The sequence below is a fragment of the Pipistrellus hanaki genome (assembly GCF_964339955.1).
Source record: "Pipistrellus hanaki genome assembly, chromosome: 2".
NCBI lineage: Eukaryota > Metazoa > Chordata > Mammalia > Chiroptera > Vespertilionidae > Pipistrellus > Pipistrellus hanaki.
Window position 1 is genome coordinate 143,519,579 of NC_140504.1, and position 16,139 is coordinate 143,535,717.

Sequence of the window (16,139 nt, forward strand, 5' to 3'; positions counted from 1 at the left end):
AATTAAGGGCATGTGAAACCGGTTTGGCTCAGTGTTAGAGCGTCGGTCTGCGGAATGAAAAGGTCCCAGGTTCGATTCCGGTCAGGGGCATGTACATTGGTTGCGGGCACATCCCCGGTAGGGGGTGTGCAAGAGGCAGCTGGTCAATGATTCTCTCTCATCGACATTTCTGGCTCTCTATCTCTCTCCCTTCCTCTCTGTAAAAAATCAATAAAATATATTTTAAAAAAATTAAAAATAAAATAAAATTAATTAATTAAGGGCATGTATCCTTATACTCAACTTCATTTTGGACCACTATATTCTCTTTATTGAGCAAAGAACAATATTACTTAACATTTTCTTTATCTTGTATACCCTTTGCACAAAGCATTTTTATAGACCCCAGTAGCAAAGAAGACATCCTAACATAAATACCTAGTTTATAATAGCCCCAAATTGATATAAAAAATGATTGCTATTGAATTCTTTTATATGTGAAGCCCGAATTTCCAGACATGCATTACAATTGGTTTATGATTAAAAATATAACCCAATTAATAATATGCCAGTTGTGACATAATATCTTCTCCATTGTATCTGTTATTTCCACGACAAGAACAAGCACGTGGAACCCCGCGGCGCAGCCACTTACCTTCTTCTGAAGAGCACAGTGAAAGATGAAAATGAACACTCCCTGGAAAGCATTAAAGATGGTGAAGAGATATGCCATCACTATAGTCTCCTCATTAATAAAAAGCAACCCAAATGACCAGGTTAGGCCAAGAAGACACAGAAGAGCGAAAGCGCCAAGCACCCAAGACCTGAAAAAATAAAGTGAGTTTCATTCACAGGTTCCATGAGAGAACAACACACATCACACTGAAATATGAACATATCAGTAGTAGCAGTTGACTTTCTCTATGTTCACATTCAAATTCAACAGCATTTTGGCTTTAACCTTTCATTGATTAAAGAAGGAATAGTAGCGTTTAGTACTGCAGCCTCCAGTGAAAACAGCAACAGCAGGTATGACCTTTTTCTTTTTTTACTCCAGAATAAACAAGGTATCAAAACTATATTAAAATTCAGCGTGTAAAACATCCCCCCAGGACTTTACTGGCTTTTATGTGCATTTTGGTATAAGAAATTAGGAGTCCTTGATGAGGTGACTCCTATCTTTTTATTCCTGTGGTGTACCCACAACACTGAGAAATGTGACACATACAGAAAGGTTAAATGGCAGATAATCAGCTCCTAAACTTCAGAGTCTGATAAACTAATCTTAGGTGAACCCTAAGGTTTTTATAACTAAAGCATGAAGAAGCCTAGCTGAAATGGGACAAAAAACATGAGAACAACTTGAAAATAAAAAATAAAAAATTGGAGAAATTTCGTCATGAATAGCTTAAGGAGAAAAGAACTGTAGGAAATAGGACGGAATGAAAAGGATTTAAAGTCGGTGCATTCCATGTCTAACTAATGATCTTACTTGATAAATGGCTTATTATCTTCATAGCTAGAAAGCATTATAAGCAGAAAAGAGAAACAAAATTATTAGACAGAATTAAAATAGAAAGTAATATGAAAGCATTTATATATTTTATAAATTAGTCAAAATGCAGAGGCAAGCAATTAAAAAATAAAGGCATATTATAGTTTTAAAATACTACAGCAAATCAGACATACAAAAATAATTATAAGAATTAAGGGCAATTCATGATATTGACAGCTTTGTAAAAAATATAAATCATGCCATAAATTTGTTAATGTAGGGTTCTACCTTACCCAGGTAAGTCCGTATTATAGTAGCCATCACAAACACGGTAATTACTGGTGTAGATGAGAAGATAGAAAGAGGAAAAGGAAGAAAAGAGAGAGATGCTAAAGATTAGCTCTCTCTCTTACCATGCAACATGCAATGAAGCTGGCACTAACCTATCTAAAACTTCTAATATTTAAAAAACTACCCTTACTATAGATCTGCCATTTTTTTACATTAAAAATATTTTTTTGCAATCCCATTGTAACCAACTTGGATAATAGCTCATCAAATTTTAAATTAAGGCTCATATTTAAAAAACAACTGGAAATGCTCCCATAAGCTGACTTAGGAGTCAACAACTATCAAATTATTAATTGGATAGCATTTTTCCATAGATAGGCTACTGCAGTTTTTATTCAACATTGAAATAAAACAAACATTTATTCAATTATCATAAAAACAACAGATAATCTCCATGTTAACAACAGTAATATAATGTATTCTCTTAGGAAAGCAAGATTAGAAGTAGAAAACTGCTCAGGATCCTTAAATCAAAAAAAGTCATTTAACAAAACAAACTGAATATAATCTTATCAGCCATGAAAGTAGGAACATCATTTTGAACTGCATTTTAAATTCAAATGAAACTGCTACCGTGATATGGAATTTCCACAAAGCTACTGAAACAATTTCTTGGCTCTACATCAAGACAGAAATTATTATCTAATTTTTGACCAATGTCTGTGACGTGGTCACACTGAGACTCACCCTTGTACAATAAAACCTCATTCATTCTGAATAATTTCTAGTTGAGAGAAGGTACTCATGGATTCCCTGTGGAGAATATCTTGCACTTAGTTTGTCAAGCACTAAGCTTAAAAAATACAAACTACTTACTTAATGTTCTCCAACCTGCTAGAATCAGGTTTCAAAGTGTTTGAGTGCTTCACCATTTTGCACAATGTGATCACCAGGAAGATAATATTTAGCTGTTATAACAAACAATAAAATAAAAAAAAATTAGGCCACTATAACCAAAGAATAAACAATACATTTTTGCAAATTTATTTAATGAGTTAATGCAGTTAAATACCAAAGACATGAGTATATAGTAGACAATGATTCAACTTTAGTTTATATATGCAATGATCCAGTTAAGTCTAAATAATAAAACACTCGAGCTATGTTTGATAGATTTTTTAATAGATCATTTGACATGAAATTGCAACCTCATTAAATCAGTATCATGTGGTGATGATTAAATAAATTAGATACCTAAATTAGTTTCCTTAGCTAGAGGTACTCCAGGGCCTAAAAGCCATCTAACAGAAACATTAAAGTAAATTCCTTAGGAAAGGCATTTATAGCATGTAGCTTATAATGAAGCGATTGATGGATTTGAGAACCTAAGACTTAGTTGAAAATCTAGCTTTTGATTTTGGCTGATTAAAGGAGGGTAATAACATTTGTACAATCTACTTGTAAGGTAATTATGAGGGTCAAATGAAATAAAATATATGAACAGCTATATAAAGTAAGAAAAACATATATAGATGTATATTTTGCTATTTATCTATTAAAAGCCATCGTTTTTTTTTTTGTTTGTTTGTTTTTTGTTTTTTTACCAGTCTTTATATTGTATGGAAATAGGTAATTTCTGAAAAAGGCTCTTTTGAGTTCCTCTAAAACGTTCAGCCAGGGCAAAAAAATTGATGTGCAAACTGGGCAAGATGAAACCTGACATGGAAGGAAGGTTTGAGAGATAAACACTAGTGAACTCAGAAGAAAGGAGTTGGGTTTTGACTGAGGAAAAGTAAAGGTTTGTAGTTTGCATTTGCTTCTAGTCACATGACAGAATGCTCAACAGAGAGAAGGAAGTTTTGTTTTTATGCTGTAAAAATAGAACTATAATAGGCTGGTCCTGGATTTATTATTATTTTTTAAAAATATATTTTTATTGATTTCAGAGAGGAAGGGAGAAGGAGAGAAAGATAGAAACATCAATGAGAATCACTGATCCACTGCCTCCTGCACGCGTGGGGATTGAGCCCACAACCGGGGCATGTGCCCTTGACAGGGATTGAACCTGGGACCCTCCCGTCCTCAGGTTGATGATCTATCCACCGAGCCAAACCAGTCATGGTTGGTCCTGAATCTTTTGATATTTACTTCGGATCATTCTTTAAAAAAAGACAAACCAATTTTTTTTGTATGAGCTGTCTATGACTTAAAGACAGTACAAGCCCCAATGGTATATTCAGGAAAAGGCTCACTGAATGTAGGATGAAAGCAATTTCTTGGTGGTAGGTAGTAGATATAACTTCGTTAGAGTAACATGATTCTTTTTACTAAGTCACCACACCATGTGACAAAATGATACTATATCTTAACCATTCATCACTATATTAGAAAAAACGAGACAGGGCAATAAATAAAATTTCCAAGTCCTTCCTGATGAGTTTGGGCACACAGTAAATAAAGGCTCTATGCTCTTTGTCAGTCATTTGGCTCACTGTGCTGTATTTCTCTTAGATGTAGAATTTCTTCTTAATGGAAAAAAAAAAAAAGAGGTTAAATAGGCACAATTTGCAAGTGTTGGCCAATAGTGTTCTATGTTAATTACTTAAGAACAAAAGAAGCTCCTGTTTAAACTAGTACTTAAAATTAATTTCTTAAAATAGCTGTATAGAGAAAAGGCAGAAACATTTGTAAAAACACTTCTCTAGTTTTACATTCTGAGTATTATTTCAGTTGGTCACAATACACTTACACTTTCAGGGATATGCTTACACTTTCAGGGATATGCACTGTTGTACATTTTATTCAACAAATATTTACTGACTTTATTACACAGATGTGCTTATTGTATTGTAGACACTTTCTGCCTTGGAAAAAATTAAAGCAGTCTTTCAGGAAGCACAGTAAATATTTGATTTGGTTTTATAAAAATTATGGCACAGTATATCTTTAATTTTTTTTTATGGCAAAAACAACAGTGTTCTTATTCTTTTTTATTTTATTTTATGCAACAGTAAGCCTTAACTAGTAAATTTAAGGAATGGTTAAAAACAAGAACTTTAAATGTCCTAAAAACAAACAAACCAAAACCCATAAAAACAGACAAAGTGATTACAACTCTTAGATAAGAAAGGCTGCTTTGTCGAGTCAAAGTTAAAATCCTTTAAACCTCTTGACCCTTCTTGTTGAATGTCCTAATGGAACTACTTTTTTCTTTTATTCCAAACTTTTGGACTTAGGCTGTCACTCAACCTTCCTTTTTCTTGAACAATTTCCTGAAGCATAGGTAGACCCTCAATTTGGTGTTTATTATTTTCTAAGCATATTAATTATCCTCTAAAGATAAAATAGTAGTAGTAGTATAGTAGTATAATCCAGGGAGAAAAAAAAATATTACCCATGACAATATATAAACTATAAGAAAATAAAGAACATGAATGTGAAAAAAAATATGGATATATAAAAGTCTTATGCTATGAAAAGAAAATGAGTACAAAATGAGAAATCTTGGAGGTGAACCCATCCAAACGTATTTTTCAATGGAGAAAATCAGGTAAAAATCAATAATACATTTTTCAAAAACAGAAAATCTAAGTACATAAAAACAGAATTAAAGTTAAGTATGATACAAAGACATTTCCATCTTGTAAAGACTGAGGACTAAACAAGTAGAAGGTGCCACAGAAAACATATCTTATTTCATCCTAAAAAACAGACTGCTAGATGCATTTTCCCTTCCTTTCTCTGTCCCCTACTGAGTTTAACATTATATGTGTGTGTATGTTTTCTACCTACAAATATAATGCATTCACAATACATAAAGTTCTGAAAATTACAGGAGGGAAAAACCAACAACAATCTATAATTTTATCTCCAGAGGTAGTAGCAGGCAATATTCTTTCCCCCTTCTTTCTTCTACTTTCTTGTTCTCTTAAAATATAACTGGACAGCCATTTTACAAATCTGAAATGGTAAGTATCTTGCCAAAGGTTATTTAGCTACTATAATGTCAGTGCTGAGATTCAGTATGCCAATTTATTCTCAGAGAAAATATTAGCCTTCAAACAAAACAAAGATATACTAGTTTTGTATTTTAAAAAGTGTTGCACTTTTATGAAGAGTAATCCAATTTATAAATCACCCAGATGACCAATGCCTTAAAGAGAAATAATGAATGAATGTATAAAATAACAGCCTCAAAGAAATCCTAAATAACATGAGGTGTGTGCTTGTCAAATGACTTCCACCGGATGGACTTGCCAAAATAACTAATTCTCCACTTCCTTTGTAAAACACTACCATCCCAGCCTCCGCAAATGGCTAAAATGCCCACACACTTCTACGCCACTAGCCAAACTGTAGGTTTAACAGTTGTGTTTTCTCAAACCTGTTCGTGTTAAACTCATGTAATTAAATATCACACAAAGTCATAAAAGCTGAGTGCAAAAATAAGGGCTATTGTTTCTAACACACTTAATGCCAAATATTTCTAAAGGACATTTTAAAAATGAGTTTCTTTAAAACCAACTAAAAGTAATAGAAAATAATCACAAAACTGAGGGGGAGGATATTTGATTCAGATGCTTTCAGAAGTGTCTGCGAAGTCTCCCATTTATGCTAAGTGAAGTAAGCCAGTCAGAGAAAGACAAGTATCACATGATCTCACTTACATACGGAATCTAATGAGCAAAATAAACTGACAAACAAAATGAACCTAGAGACACTGAAGCATGCAATCAATCTGACATATTTCAGAGGAGGAGGGAAGGTGATTAACTAAAAAACTTGCATGCTTCTGTGCAAAACCCCTGGTCACAGACAATGGTGTGGTGAAGGCATAGAAAGGGGGTGGGAGCGGGGTGGAGAGGGTTAATGGGGGAAGAAGAGTGACATCTGAAATATTTTCAACAATAAAGATAAATAAAAAATAGAAGTAAAGAAATTGAAAATATAATCATAGCCAATGCACTAATATTTAGATCCCAATAAATTTATAACTAAATTAGTCTTTAAAATATGACTTGAAGATAGACAAATGGTAAGGTAATGGTATCTTTAATAGGACGAGAAATGCCATCATTTCAAGTCAAAGTAATTATGAAAAAAGGCCTGCAAGAGATAATGTAAATCATAATAAAAGCTAAGATACTTCTCCCCAACTCCACATTTAAAAAAGTCACGAATACCGCCGAAACCGGTTTGGCTCAATGGATAGAGCATCAGCCTGTGGACTGAAAGGTCCTGGGTTAGATTCCGGTCAAGGGCATGTGCTGTGGTTGCTGGCACATCCCCAGTAGGGGGTGTGCAAGAGGCAGCTGGTCGATGATTCTCTCTCATCGATGTTTCTAACTCTCTATCCCTCTTCCTTCCTCTCTGTAAAAAATAAATAAAAAATATATATTTTTTTAAAAAAGTCACAAATACCTATTCACTACTTTTATTAGACAAGTAAAAATATATATCATTTAGGTATTGAACATTTTAATATGTTACCACCAACATATATGACAGTGAAATATTTTCTGTAATTAAATAGAACATATACTGAAGTGTAAACAACATATTAGTGTGAATTTAGAGTTCTATTTTTCCAATGTTTTAAAAATATAAATGCTAATTTTATTTTCAGAGAATACATATTGTTGCTATGATCTTTACAAGAGATAATATGTCTAATAAGGATAATGACTATAGAGGAAAATATTTCAACAGATTTTCCCCCCATCTCATTTCTACTTCTTTCTTACTCTCTTAAAATACAACTGAAAATCAAAACAAGTGGGCAAAGAGAAACGTCTTTGATAAAACCTATCATTCAAAATAGCCACTTGAAGACTGAAAGGGTTAACTTCAAATAAAGAACTGGCTGCAATTCTGCCTCCTTTCTTCTTTGCCTTTTCCCCAGGACATACGTGGCTCTTTCTAGCCATATACCTCTGTGTTGCTGCTGCTTTTTACCGGTAACTTTTTTCCTTTAGGTTAGAGCAGTGGTCAGCAAACTGAGGCTCGTGAGCCACATGCAGCTATGTTGACTAATGACTTCGCTGACCACTGGCTTAGACTCTCGATTCCAATAATTACAGGCTGTTGTTTTTTGTGGTTAAGCCCCTATCCCAGTAGTCGGCAGACTCATTAGTCAACAGAGCGGCAAACCTCAGCTCGCGAGCTGCAGTTTGCCGACCACTGGGTTAGAGTAAGTGATTTCTTTTTTCTCACTTTCATTTCTTCCAATTTACTTTCCTGTGTTTGGTACGCATTTAAGAAATAAAACACAACCTTCACACATGGAATCTCCCGTTTCTCCCTGGGAGGCAGGAAAAAAGACCGGGAGAGAAGCCTGTCTCTTCTCCCTTCAACGCAACACAGCCACATTTCACTCCTCACTCTTGTTCTTCGTTTTTTGTGTTTTTTTTTTTTCTTTCCAACACAACTACTACTGCGTTTATACCTAGTTATTGTGGAATAGTTTGGAAAGTGTTATGCAATAGTGAAAAAGGAAAAGACAGTTACAAAGATCTGTCTAAACCTGGTAGGCACAAGCTATTATTCAATTCTTCCCATAGAAGCCCCCGATAAGCACAGGTTATACAGACTGTGTTAATGGTGTATGGCAACTCACCAGCCTAACTGTCCATACTAATGACTAATTCTGGAGATGAGGCAACAGAACTAAGAATTAATCAGGTTTTAACTCCACTCTGCGTGTGTGTGTGTGTGTGTGTGTGTGTGTGTGTGTGTGTGTTCATATATAAACAGCTATATAGACGTCTCAAAAGAATTCTACACAAGAGACTGACAGCAAATTCAGAAGAAAAGTATTTTCCCATATAGCTAAAAAATAGTAAATCAACAAATGGGGGAATTCTTCCTCTTGCCAATAATGCATAGTAGTCTTTTACCTACCCCAAAATATCATTTTTATAAATTATTGTTTTAATAATCTTCCAGTATAATTTGCTGATAAAAGTTATCACCACTTAATGACAGGCACAACTACGGTAGTCATCACCCATATTGATGACATGAGAAATTTAAAAATACAGAAAGGCTCCACAGATTACAGGAACGCACAGTTTGCATTCCAGTCAGCAACCTGCTCAATTGGATCACATCCGCCTGAGCTTAGCAGCTTAAAATTCATTCCACAGCTGGCAGTGCTGACATGGATATGATAAGACAGAAGCACAGAAACACCACTCTGAAGTAACCTAACTGAACCACACATGTTCTGACCCTTTTTGTCCTCCCTGGAGCTTTTGCTACCTGGCAAATGCAGCTCTAAAACTGCATTTGTATCTCCAGATCTTTGCTGTTAGCCAAGCAGAAACCCATTTCTCCCAGGGACTGGCAGCCAGAGAGGTGTTCTCTAAAGAAGACTTCTAAATGAGTGTGTGAGCTGAACTCTTACTGAACTGAATTAATTATTAAAGATGCAGATGGAGCTGTCCAAATGATAAGAATAGCTCCTGAGGTGTCATGATCCAAGCTTTCATTAAACCATTTCAGGCATACTAATGGTTTCCCACTGCTCATTACTTGCAAGCACTTTTCTCATAGACATAATAACTCCAGTGGCCTGTAGGCGAGACACTCAATAGAAACATAGAAGGAGGAAGTTTTATCTTCCATAGCATGTTATTTTTCTTCATAGAACATTATGAAAGATGTACTCTTGTTTAATATTACTATGTTAAACGGTTTCAATTCAGAAAAATTGGAAATGAAAAACTTGTTATAAGAATACTCCTCAGGCAGTGGACACAGAGAGATTAATCAGAGGAACTGATGTGCATTTTTGCATAGCCCAGGGACACAGACAATAGTGTGGTGAAGGCCTGGGAAGGGTGGGTATGGGCAGAGGGGGTCAATGGGGAAACAAAGGGGACATCTGTAATACTTTCAACAATAAAGATAAACTAAAAAAAAAAAAAGAGTACTTAAATGTAGAAGATACTATATAAATGCCTTTTAAAGGTCCTGTATTACCAGAAGAATATATGCAGGTAAATCTAATAATATTCAACAAATCCATATTCTACAATGGTATCAAATCTCAATTTAGGTTACACTCAAGATAATGTTTTACACTCTATTCCACTCTGTCTCCATGCTAGGACGATTAGAGGGCAAAACAATTGCAAGAGAAGAGTCACTCTCAGGATCTTTAACTGTGATTGCTACCTGCTGTTTTGTTTTGTTTTAAGTTGGCAACTCTGTTCCCCAAAGCCCTTCACATCTCAACTTAAATGATTTGGTAGAGGATAATAATGACACTGTAAATGGGCAACATAATAAAATGTCCTTTACCTTTTCTTATTGAAAACTGAATATATGTGAACATGAACTCCTTCTGTCAAATGAAACCATTCTTATTGTTCTAAAGTCAGTATTTATCTTTAGAGATAGAAAATAAATAAAACTGCAGTACAAAAGAATTAAACACGTAAAGACCAAATATCCCTAAAATGTTCAAAATATCAATAGATTTGGTCAAAGGCTAAGGTGGGAAAAAAGAAGCGTGAGTCTTTAAGGACTATATCCTTTCATGTTAGCTATTTGTCTTATAACTCAACCTAGGCTTAGTCTGTGTTAACCTAAGTCAACCAAGAACGAAAACTGGGACAAGCATCTGGATTGAATAATTCCAACGAGAAATCAGCTTTCCCTGCAACACTTTCCCTGGTCTGATTCATACAGGCATCCATCTCAAGTTTTCATTTGACTTTGTATAATTGTGTTAAAAATTCATTTTAGTGACAAACGTACATACACTTAAAGTAGTTTTAAATTTCCTTGAATTACTAAAATTTTTCTCAACTTTATGAAACACTAGTTAACCATAGTACTATCCTGAGAAGCTCACTTGCGTCACTTTTTAAAGAAAAAGAATGCTTAAACAGTAATAAAAAGATATAGGCAATATTTAAGCTTGTTTATGTTTCTTTTTCAATCTTATAGTAATAGTCAACACCTATTTCTAACAAATTAAGACTATAACTGAGCGAAAATTTTTAAATACTGAAATCCAAATATATTTGCTGCATTCTTTTATTTTTCCTATATTTCAAATATTTGACTAACAATAATAGAAGAAGTTTAAAAAATACCTTAATGCCACTATACAAATACAAGTTATTTGGTATTTTAAGTTTTATAAAAGTAACTTTATTTCTAATAAAGCTAAATTTGATTTTTTATTCATTCATTAATCTAAGCTTAAATATATATTTTTGACAATCATAGACTTTACAACGTGGTCCCCTCAATATTTCAAGTACCTACTTGGCACCATACATAGTTATTATAATACAATATTATTGAATATATTCCCTCTACTATACTTTACATCCCTGTGACTATTTTGTTACTACCAATTTGTAGCTCTTAATCCCTTCACCCTTTCACCCCCAAAGTCCTCCACTCTAGCAACCAACAGTCTGTTCTCTGAAACTCATACAAAATAATATTGAATGCAAACTGTAATTGAAAAATAAAATAAAATAAAAAAACTACTCTAAAAAGAACTCAGGATATGGACATTTATTTAAAAGTACCAATTACTGTGTGAAAATTAAGATAGTAAACATTAACCTAATTTTCTTTCACTTTCATAAAACATTAATTCATAAATGCCATATAGCTTGGTACAACACTAATATTATAGATTTTGGAGACAGAATTTCCTGATTTCAAACTCTTAGCAAAAACACTCCACTACTTAAAAATACGTATCAGTTATTCCTTTGTAATTATCAATCTAGTTTCAAACCATGCAACCTTAACATGTTTTATATGTGAGTAGATTTTCAAAGATTATGACATGATATTTTTTATCAAACCAAATTAAAAATAAGAAAAAGTACATTTTACAGGAGAGACTACTAATTAGTAAATGTATAAACTCTCAATAATGGTATAATATTTAAAATATACTGTATAATTTTATCCCATAAGCTAGATGGGTTTATAATCATTGAAGGCATAGATAAATAACAATCAAACAAAGTATCTCCTTTTCAATAGTACTGCTAAAGCAGCAAGCCAAAAAAAGAAGGGAAAGTAGGGTCTGCTTACCAGAATAATGAAAGTAACAGGTCCAATGAAACTCCATATGAAATAGTTATCAACATGAAGCCAGCAACTATTATGGAAAAAGAAATGTAATAAGTAGCTTCAATGGATACTCAACATGACAAGAAAAATATACATTTTAAAATATGATAAAACTGCATTTACATTTGCCTTTGAAAATTCATTTATCATGGGCAAGAACAATTTTATTAATTCTAGGCCAGGTTTCACTTGAAAAAATAGCAATATATTTACTTCAAACTACTGGTTTTCATTTCAGGTTTTAAATTTGATCAAGACGTAGTTATGTTTGTATAAGGGAATAATAAACCCCACCATGCCCCAATCGCTAATTCTTAAGATCACTGACTTTACTAAGAAAAACTTGAAACTCAATATTCCAAATTGTCTCATCATTTTAAAACTATCTTCAATTGTTGCCTTTCAGATCTATACGTGAGCTAAACTGCTTAATCCTAGGAAACATAATAGACAAATATTGCGTATGTTTGTTGCAAAACTGCAGAGCATAAATAAAATACCTCACCTGGGAATGGAAAATATTGGGGGTGGGGGAAATTCAAAGCATAGACTCATTTAGTATTAAGAGTAAATTATGCATAAACTTATTGAGACAGATTTTACTTAGTGGTTCATTTTTCACATAACACTGAATCCCCACTGAATTTCTTTTATTTGTCTTTCATCATCTGTACAGTTAAAAAAAAAGTTTTCTTTCGTCCAAAGAATCTTTATATAACTAATTTTATCAAAGGAAAAAATAAACAGAATTAGAAGGCAAATTCATGCCTCTAGCAAATAAAGTCCTTAGAAACATGGCTATGTCCTACTTTCTGTCACTTTCCATAAATATCTATATTTTTATAAATGAAAGACAGTGCCTTATTATAATCCTTTCAAACTGCCTGATAAAATATTATCAAAGTAAAACATATGGGAAGGAATGTGCTACTGTCACAATTCAGAAAGCGAGTTAGCTGGAGGGCTGGCTGCACAAAGAGAACTAATGAAGCATTAGCTTAAAACTGAGTCGTTAGGCCTGTCAGATGCTTTAAGTTCAGAAGGATTTCTCTTAATATCTTTCTAAGGCCAAAAAGTTATTTACTTTTTCAATTTGTTTCAGGTCAATCTTTTGTATTAAAAAAGAAAGTCCATAATTTAGAATCTGCCTCACCAGAGTACAAATCCTCTGAACCTAGAAAATTACAAAAGACTTGATTGTAATTTGCACACGGCATGCCCATTCTCTTCCAATAAAGCTTTCAGAGGCTATTTTAGTCTGTCAGGGAACCTCACTGACAGCTAACAGGCTTTAAAAAATTATTCACTTGAAAAACACTCAGGTCGCTTGCAATTACTTACGCTTTTTCTGTTCCATAGCTCTTATAGTCAATAGCAGCTGAAACGCCAACCACGGTGGCAGGAAACAAGTAACCAGCAACATAGTAATATTTCTTCCTTGAATATTCACTTTCAAACACTTCAACTAACATTAGATAGAGCTGCACACCTTCTAAGCACATCCAGGCAAAAGCAGCCAAAAAGAAAAAGTGTAGAAGTCCTGCAAATATTGAGCATGCAATCTGTAAAGGAAAAGAAAAAAAATAAAACCAAAAAAAGAAGAACACATGAATGTCAACAGTCCACTTCAGAATTGTAAAACAGTCACTGATGGTGCTCACTACTATCTTTAAAAATATGTCATTATTTATATACTGCTTCTTTAATTTTTTTTCCTAAAATTGGAAATGAGTTACAAACACTGCCAAATTTGGAAAGTGTAATTAGTGCTTATAGTATAATGCCAGGTGTGCTAGAAATTGTACCACTCTAAAGCATTATGATTTGTAGTGAAATTTTTAAAAGATTAAAGAAATAAAAAAGCATCTTAATTTCTTTTCTAGAATTATTCATGATTAACTCTTATTTTAAAAAAAAATATATTTTATTGATTTTTTTACAGACAGGAAGGGAGAGAGAGAGAGAGAGAGTTAGAAACATTGATGAGAGAGAAACATCGACCAGCTGCCTCTTGCACACCCCCTACCGGGGATGTGCCCGCAACCAACGTACATGTCCTTGACAGGAATCGAACCTGGACCTTTCAGTCCGCAGACCGACGCTCTACCGCTGAGCCAAACCGGTTTCGGCCATGATTAACTCTTAATACTCTACTTGCAGATGATCTGTTTCATTATAGAACAGTTGTTTCCATATATACTATTTCTATTTTTTTCTATTCCAGAATTTTAAAAATTTGCTTTAATGACAAATACCCCAGCTCTAATTACCTAACATTACTTTCCTGTCATAGGTAAAGGATTCTTAAATTCAGTCTGGTATAGATGAATATAGGGCGAAAATTAACTAATTGTTAACTTCTGTTCATAACACAGGAAAGTCATAATGAATGAAGTGCTCAGAATATGAATAAATGATCACTGGTCAGAATTACTATGTGAGAAAATTAAAATGGTAAAAACAGAATCTTTCCATTTCAGTATCCCAGCATTCTTCTAACCAAATTATGTGTCTTAGTAACAACCCAGAAAAATGTCAACTGTACCTTAATATGAGGAATGAACTCATAATTTTTCTTAATGATTGGGCTGCCTTTTAATTTACTACAAATTATCCTTCAATTGTGCCATGTCAATTAGACTGCTAACAAGGTCAAATATTAATATCAGCATACAAGGATGAGGGGATTCACACTTGTCATCATAATTTTCAGAGATTCAAGGTCAATAAACTGAAGGGGTGCTTACCATATAGTCTGTCTTATCAATGCCTATTAGAAAAATAAATTCAGCAATGAAAAGGTTGATACAAAGGTTCTTGTGAATTGTATTACGGTCACTCTGGAGACCACGGAAAAAGCAGAAGGTGAAAATGCAGATAGCCAGGCAAACAAGGGAAATGACAATTCCCACCCAGGTGATGACTGTCAGGAGTAATTCGTGAACTCCATCTTTGTACTGAAAATAAAAACATAAATAAATGTTAATATTCCTCATTGCATCAACTCAAGGTGAGATAGTTTTCACATGTGATAGCTCATCTTTTAATATTAATCCCCCTGGACAGTCATGTGTGCTCAAACAGGGCTCAATACTAAAAAAAAAATATTGATCTTACAATACAGTCAATATTTATATCCAAAGATGACCTATGGAAGTGGAAGAATTTACTAGAAATCCAATTATTTCAAAATGATTGAGATTACCTAAATAATCATAGAAAATATAAAATAATAAAGGATATTTAGTTATGATAAAAAAAAAATATATAGTTGGTATTTAAATAAGTTTCCTAGCTTACATATGAGTCAAATTTTACGTTGTAACTTTCGGTTTGGGTTTTTATATTATACTAGAGGCCCAATGCCGGAAATTCGTGCAAGAGTAGGCCCTTCCTTCCCACCTCTGCCAGCACTGGCTTCCCCCTGGCATTCAAGACCCAGGCTTCCTTCCAGCCCCAGGAGGCACCGGGGGCCAGGGCTTCGCCCAGAGGGTCATCCAGAAGGACATCTGGTCTGATTAGCATATTATGCTGTTATTATTATAGATTTTATACTAAGACACAGTACACAATAGTTCTGAGAGCTTTCATGCTATGTTTCTTTCTTTCTTTCTTTTTTTTTTTTTAAATATATTTTATTGATTTTACACAGAGAGGAATTGAGAGGGACAGAGAGTTAGAAACGTCGATGAGAGAGAAACATCGACCAGCTGCCTCTTGCACACCACCCACTGGGGATGTGCCCGCAACCAAGGTACATGCCCTTGACCGGAATCGAACCTGGGACCTTTCAGTCCACAGGCCAATGCTCTATCTACTGAGCCAACCCGGTCCCGGCTTCATGCTATGTTTCTTAAGTATTTTTATCTTCTGGCTTTTTTTTTTTTTTCTTTTCTTAATCACATAAAGAAATACTAAGGAACATTCCAGATACCATTCTGACCTTTCAAAATCTGCAGTTTTGCAGTGAGCAAAATAATTGGGAAACTTAAAAGTTGTGAAATAAGATTCGAACATTCAAGAGGAGGAGGGTATGAAACCTTAGAGCCCTCTCTCTTTAGTATGACCCCCTTCAATCCTTGACCACCTCTGCCAAACACCTGCCCAAAGGAGGAAAACTCAGGATAAGTCTGCAAAGCACCTGATTATGAGAAGTAACAATATAATGCCAAGGCTTCCTAAAATATATGGCCAGTGTAGCAACAATAACAAATCCACATTACTTTGTTTGATTAGCACCCAAAGAAGGGATTGTCACAGAAGC

General features: G+C 34.0%; 1 protein-coding gene across 11 annotated transcripts in view; it reads right to left on the bottom strand.

Moving 5' to 3' along the window:
• Positions 1 to 16,139, bottom strand: part of ADGRL2 (adhesion G protein-coupled receptor L2) — a 176,600-nt gene that overhangs the window by 12,464 nt on the left and 147,997 nt on the right. For all 11 annotated transcript variants that reach the window (XM_084871904.1, XM_084871901.1, XM_084871907.1 and 8 more), the window contains 5 exons: positions 14,623 to 14,832; positions 13,217 to 13,437; positions 11,837 to 11,903; positions 2,642 to 2,733; positions 635 to 803 (listed from right to left, as the gene is read on the bottom strand). In XM_084871904.1, the coding sequence (XP_084728030.1) occupies positions 635 to 803; positions 2,642 to 2,733; positions 11,837 to 11,903; positions 13,217 to 13,437; positions 14,623 to 14,832 (759 nt within the window). The remainder of the gene's footprint in view (positions 1 to 634; positions 804 to 2,641; positions 2,734 to 11,836; positions 11,904 to 13,216; positions 13,438 to 14,622; positions 14,833 to 16,139) is intronic.